This window comes from Rhinolophus sinicus, chromosome X (genome assembly GCF_036562045.2).
Source record: "Rhinolophus sinicus isolate RSC01 chromosome X, ASM3656204v1, whole genome shotgun sequence".
Lineage (NCBI taxonomy): Eukaryota > Metazoa > Chordata > Mammalia > Chiroptera > Rhinolophidae > Rhinolophus > Rhinolophus sinicus.
Genome location: NC_133768.1, coordinates 75661156 through 75667578, shown reverse-complemented (window position 1 = coordinate 75667578; position 6423 = coordinate 75661156). Strand labels below are relative to the sequence as shown.

Here is a 6423-nt window from a genome sequence, read left to right as displayed (position 1 = left end):
AAACATTATTTTTAATAGCAAGAACCCAGAAATAACCAAAAATCTTATAATACGAGCTAATTAAATATATAATGGTTGATCCATAATCTGGAATACTGTGTAGACAACAAAATGATGTTATAAAAATAGTAATTGACAGACAAAATTCACAATATACCATTAAGTGAAAAAGATAGGCTACAAAACAATGTTTGAGCTCTGTGTATATGCATGCAGCACATGTATGCAGTATTGGTAATTTTTTTCTTGGTGTTTTTCTGTGTTTTATAAATTTTCTGCATTGAATGCTGCAGTCTGAACTGGGGCACTACCAGGAAGGATGCATTGTAAAGGGTCTGAGAGCATAAACAGGTATCAAGCACGGCTTCCTTCAGTCAATTAATTTTGAGGAAGGCGAAAGGCACAGAGTATTGGAGAGGAACTCCGGGAATATGCTGTTTTTCAAGTGCAAAAGGGAGGAGATTGTGTCTATTGGCGGTGGGGATTTAAGGCCCCCCAAAGAAGATGGGATTCCATTAAAGAAGCAATGGGGAGCAACTCTGGGTTTCTCAACAAAGGGGTGAACTGATGGAAGTGGTGTTAGAGGAGAATTGCTCTAGCCATAGCAGAGTGGATTGGGTTGTAGGCAGGGAGATCTGCCAGTAGACTCTCAGTTTGCATATTTTGACCTGAGGTAATGAGAGCCTGGGTTACGCTTGTGGTAATAAAACCAGAAAGGAGGGAGCAGCTGGATCTGAAAGATGTTACCAAGGAAAAACCAGACCTAGAGATTCAAATTTGGCTAAATATAAGGAAGGTGGTAGGGAGAACCATGTAAGGAGACACATTCCAAGGATATGAATGTTAAAGGAGATATAGCTGAGGATTGAGTCTTTGAGGATTCCAATAGTTAATGGGAGGAGGAAAGAAGAGGAGCCAGCAAAGGAGACAAAGAACGATGGGTCAGAGAGATAAGAAGAGAAATTTGAGAATGCAATGCCATGATAGTCCAGGGCAGGAGAGGTACAGGAAAGAGTGGGTGGTTTATGGTATCAAATTCATCCTTAAGATCAAAGATGCAAACTGAGCAGAGACCCTTGAATTTGGCCAGGGAGTTGTTACTGAACTTACTTAGAGAGGTGTTTTCGCAGAAGTGCTGGACTCCAGAAGGTTTCAGGAAAGGGAGAGGTGGGGAAGTAGAGGCAGCTCATGGATACCACCCATGTAATAAGAGTAATGTGCTATGATTATTTTTATGCTACAGTGAAGGGGCTTCTTCCTCCCCCTGTCCCCCAAAAAAGCCTTGAGATTTATGGGCCTGTTTTAATAGATAAGAGGAGGCATTTTTTAGCTTAACAGTACTGTCCCTAAGTTGGTACTGCTTTGAGGATTTCCTAGCTTTGTCCTCTGGCATTTGTCATGCCAAGTCATTTTAACAATTCTTCCCCGAGCCCCTCTGAAGCCAGAACATTGAGGCAAGGTGATTAGGAAGGACCCAGTGGTCACGGTCACGTGGAATGTGTCTGAGAACTGAATAGAGGTTGTTAAGCAGGGAAAGCTCTGTTCGAGACCCTGGATATAGTTTGTGCCAATCACACCCCAGCAACTGAAAGTTGTAGCCAGTGAGAAGATGGTCGGCAGAGGCAACAGAAAACCTTCCTTTTTAAACCATGCCACCTGCAGATTGGATGGCCCCTGGACCGAGTGGTCTTGAACAGGCAGCTTGATTTTCAAGAGGTACATAAGGGCATATACTTTTCTTTCATTTCTTCTATTCTTTCTTGGCAACCACTTACACCCAGACCTGGCCAGCACTACCTCATTATTTTTTTCCTACTCACTGTCCACAAATCAACACTTTGAGCACTTTTCCTTTATGTAGCCCAGTCCATTTCCAGTTCGACATACTTTGGATTGAACTTTGTGTTAGTGCCTTGTTTTCCCCTAAAAGAAGATGTCCTATGAGAAAAAAATGGCTGCTCCATAAGCTAGCAGACCCTAGATCTCTTACCAAACTCTCAAGAGGCACAGAGCTGTGATGGCCTAACTAGATGTGGTGGTGGTGGGGGCATGTTTTCTAGAACTATACCTTTCAGACCCTGAGACATCTAGAGAGTATGGTTAAAGGGCCTTTTTAATGTCTCTGCTCCTTTTAATGGAAGAAGTTGGTTTCATTTCTAGGAAGATGGCTTACCCAGGGGAAATGGGGTCACACCATGAATGGTAGACTCACATACTAAGATGTGTGGGCACCTCTAAAACTATGAAGGGAGATTAGAGCAGAATTACTTCCAAGGAGGCTGGTACATTATCAGAAACCTTTCTGGAAGACTGAGGAGTCCTACTCTGGTTTGGTCTTCTTGCTAGTGCCTAACCATTCGGTCACCAAATTTGGTCTCAACATCTTCTGAATAAGATGCTCTCCTCAGGCCAGAGGAAACAATGAGGGCTAAAAAGATAGGCCAAGGTCCTTGTCTATGAGAGTAATTGCCAAAAGATGAGGACAAGCGATCTGAGCTGCTGCTTTACTGAAGAGCTGATGGAACCCTGGGGCAGGGCCTGCCCTGGGGGGACCAAATACTGTGTCTGGGCCAAAGCCAGGCCTGTAGGGCAGGTGGCCAGAACTTGGGAGGAATTCTCTTCCGCAGCCCAGGGTCCAGGCTTGGCCCCAGCAAACTGCCTGGCCAGCCTCTGCTGCCTGGGGCCTCGCGCATTCCGAGCCCCCGCCCCCTCCGCCCCTCGCCCGGCCTCGCTCCCTCCCTGTCCCCTTCTCCTCCTTCCACCAGCTGTCCCCTTTCCCCGGAGCGGCGAAGACAGCGGGAGCCTGGGAAGAGGCGGCCTGGGGCGGGAGGGGGCGTGGTGGGGAAGGGGAGGAGGGGCAGGGGTGCGGGGATAAGGAGGCTCAGGCGGCGGCCTCCCCCAGCCACTGCGCCGGCCGCCGTCGCTCTTTTCCTTCCCCTCGCTCAGAGGGAAAGGTCAGCAGCGTCCTGGAGCCTCCTTGTCACTCTCCAACAGTCATGAACTGCAGCGAGAGCCAGCGGCTGCGAAACCTCCTGAGCCGCCTGCTGCTCGAGCTGCACCACCGGGGCAACGCCAGTGGCCTGGGCGCCGGCCCTGACCCAAGCATGGGCATGGGGGTCGTGCCTGACCCCTTCGTGGGCCGCGAGGTGACCAGCGCCAAGGGCGACGACGCATATCTCTACATCCTGCTCATCATGATCTTCTATGCTTGCCTGGCCGGAGGCCTCATCCTGGCCTACACCCGCTCCCGCAAGCTCGTCGAGGCCAAGGAGGACCCGTCCCAGTCCTGCGCTGAGCACCAGTGGGCCGCGGGAAGTGCCCTGGCCGCCGCCGACGCCGAGACTGCCACCGGCTCGCTGGCTGAGGGCCGCCGCCAGTTCACCCCCGGGGGACTGCCCTCCCTCACCCAGGGCACTGAAGGGGTGTAGAACCGCAGCCCCAGCTCGCTCGCTCTTGCCCTCCTCATCTCGCTTATCCCTGGGCACTGCCCCACCTTTTCCTTTCCTTTCCTTCCAGGGTTAGCCTCACCTGCGGCCCAGACAGTTATGAGAGGCCCGGAGACCTACTCACTCCTGGCCAGTTTTCCCCTCCTCTCCCTCCTCTCTCCTACCCCTCCACCCACTTCACCCCCATCCCGCACATCCAAATGCACTAAACTGCCTCTGTTCTCTTGTCTTCAGACAGCTCTGACACCACGCCCCAGCCCTCTGGGAACTGAATCCAACACGTCCAACACTTGGCATTGAATTGAAGCAATGAAGTCTGTCAGAACTCTGGGCCGTCTAACTGGCGGCTGCTCCAGGGGCTGCCAGGGACTGCTCACACTGCAGAGCCAATGGGCTTGCCATCACTGCCAGGTCGTCTGCAGCAGCTCCAGCTTCCTGTTGCGGTAGGGACAGAGACAAAGAAAATGAAGAGACCTCAGACATCATTTCCCTCCCTCCTTCTTTCAGCAGGGAGCTAGCAGGACAGTAGGACCAATCTGTGGAATAGAATGGACTTAATGGGGACTGAAGTGGGAGGGGGCACAAAGGGGAGGGAAAGACCTATGACCCCAACTGTATGGTGTTCTTGAATCTAGTTATCACCCAAAGGTAACTTGCGTGATTTTTAGTAGCTTTGCCATCCATCTTTTGCCATGGGTAACCATTGCTGGGTGTATCACCCTAATACCTCCAAATGCCTCTCCTATATTGATTCAGTTGTTATGGCAGCTGTCTGCTTCATCTATGGAACACGAAGCTCAGATGTCCCTTGCTCTGTAACCTGGGGAATGTCAGAGGCAGGTAATAAAGGTTGTTTAAACAACAACTTAAGACTCTTCTCTCAAAGATCCCAGCCTTGAAACCCAGTACTATATGGAGAAGGACTATTTGTTTCCTTTTAGAAATGATGTTTAGATTTGGGGGTTGGATTGTGGTGATATTTATATCTACATATCTAGTTCCAATAGAATATATGTGATCGTAGGTGAAGAAAAGTCACATATGGCTAAATGGGTTATTTTTCCAAGTCTTTCAAAAGTTATAACTGCTTTATTTCTTTTTCTTCATTCTGAAGCACTTTCAAATATTACAATGCTAAGGATTTGTCACTTTCCTTTTGCAGTTTTTCAGGATACACAAAAACAACACCTCATACCCATCACTATTAGCTATTACTAAAGTTATTTTTCAGAAGTCACCTTCATAACTCTGTCAAAGAAGTGGCTTATTAAAAGCCACCAAAATAGTGTAAATCTTAAGTCAGAAGGGAGGTGCTTGAACTAAGTAATTTGAAGCAAAGAATGGGTAAAGTTAGAGGTGTATGTTTATTGATTTATTCTCCTTGTCTCAAAAAGTCATCAGAAACTTGCCTGCTTAGGGCTTAAATGCTTATACCTAATGACGGCTGTTTGGGCTTCATCAAACACATGTAAAATTACCTCTTAGTATTAAGCTAACTTGCTTAAATATAACTGGTTTCTCAGTAAAAGTGGGACAAAGATATTATGGGTCACTTAAATGCATTGATAATACACAAACCTCATTCAAGACATTGATTTCGACCTTGTAGCTCATCTTGTATTTTACTGGAACTATTAATAAGTTAGAGGAACTTACTTTCATTCCCAGGGTCTACTCTGTGAAGATATACTGACCTTGCCCCACTGGCCCCTCTCCAGTCCTAGTTTCAGCCCTAAGATAGTCCCCTCTCCTTGCAGGTAGGGACCAGGGATTGGGCAGCAGTCCCAGACAATAACAGGAAGAAAGAGGATGCTGTGAAAGCCAGGCCAGGCAGAGAGGCTTAAGTGGGATGGGAGGGAAGGCACAGATATTCAGTAATGCTGGGTGCATTGTGGGGGGCCAGTCCCCAGCAATGTACTTCAAGTACAGCAATATTCCCTCATTTATCTGGCATAATTGGGGACACAAGGCTGTTTGGATAATGAAGCATAATCACTGATTTAAGTGTTGAAACTTTGTAAACAATTTACAATTTTCATAGACATTTACAAAAAATGTGTTGCCATAAATGAATGAATGAAGGAAGGAAGGAAGGACGGAAGGAAGGGAGGAAGGAAGAATCCTGGCAGCAGAAGGGACAATACCCATAATAAACATTATTGTGCAGCTGTGGAAAACAAATCCTCCTGAAAAAATACTCCTGTTTTTAAAAATATTTTAACCTTTTAATGATGATTAGAGTGCCCATTAAGACCATGTAGCAAGGGAAACTACAGAACTCTCCCACTGAGAAAAGTGAACTGGCCTAGGACGAGCAATTTGCTTTATCACCCAGTCTCTTTCTTCAAACACTTTCAGGGTTGTAACTGTGTCCCACATAATGAAGTTTCCCAGAAGTCTGGATCCTCTACCACCCAGTGGAGATGTCAACAGCACTGAAGTGATCATATCCTGCTCAGCAAAAAATAAAGAGAAGAAAGAAAAACTAGGGGTTTGGTCAACCCCCAGTTTTGATAAAGTATTTCTGAATAGCATGAGCTACCTCACACATTGGGGAAATCTTAGCCCTTTCTTCTTAATGTGATTCTAATACATTAAAGGGATTCTTTTTTTCAACCCACCCAGCAGTCTATTTCTCAATTCTGTGTAAGCAGATGCTGTTTCGCTTCAGGTTCAGATCTTTGCTTCCTAATAATAATGAAGAAGAAGACCCATACGTCCTTACTTTCACTTAAGGCTTTCAACAAAGTGGGACTAGGAGATGTTTTGAGTTCCAGTGTCTGGAAGTGCTCATTAACAGTGCAAAAAGAAACGGAAGCTTTTCTTCCATTACAGACATAATTCTGTGTTGTTAATTTACTTCTCTAGAGGGATATAAATGGGGTCTTTCATTTGTTTGTAGTTACCATCTTCTCCTTTCCAATTTGCCATCTCTTTTAGAAAGCAAAGCTCTGCACATGATTTGTATCAACAAAGA

General features: G+C 46.5%; 1 protein-coding gene across 1 annotated transcript; it reads left to right on the top strand.

Moving 5' to 3' along the window:
- Positions 1-2895: 2895 nt before the first annotated feature.
- On the top strand, positions 2896-4285 carry KCNE5 (potassium voltage-gated channel subfamily E regulatory subunit 5). The gene has a single exon (XM_019717908.2). The coding sequence runs from the start codon at positions 2997-2999 to the stop codon at positions 3426-3428; it is 432 nt and encodes a 143-aa protein (XP_019573467.2). The 5' UTR covers positions 2896-2996; the 3' UTR covers positions 3429-4285.
- The last annotated feature ends 2138 nt before the right edge of the window (positions 4286-6423 follow it).

What these genes read in the sequence shown, in the direction of transcription:
- KCNE5 (XM_019717908.2), top strand. Translation starts at nt 2,997, where the DNA reads ATGAACTGCAGCGAGAGCCAGCGGCTGCGAAACCTCCTGAGCCGCCTG.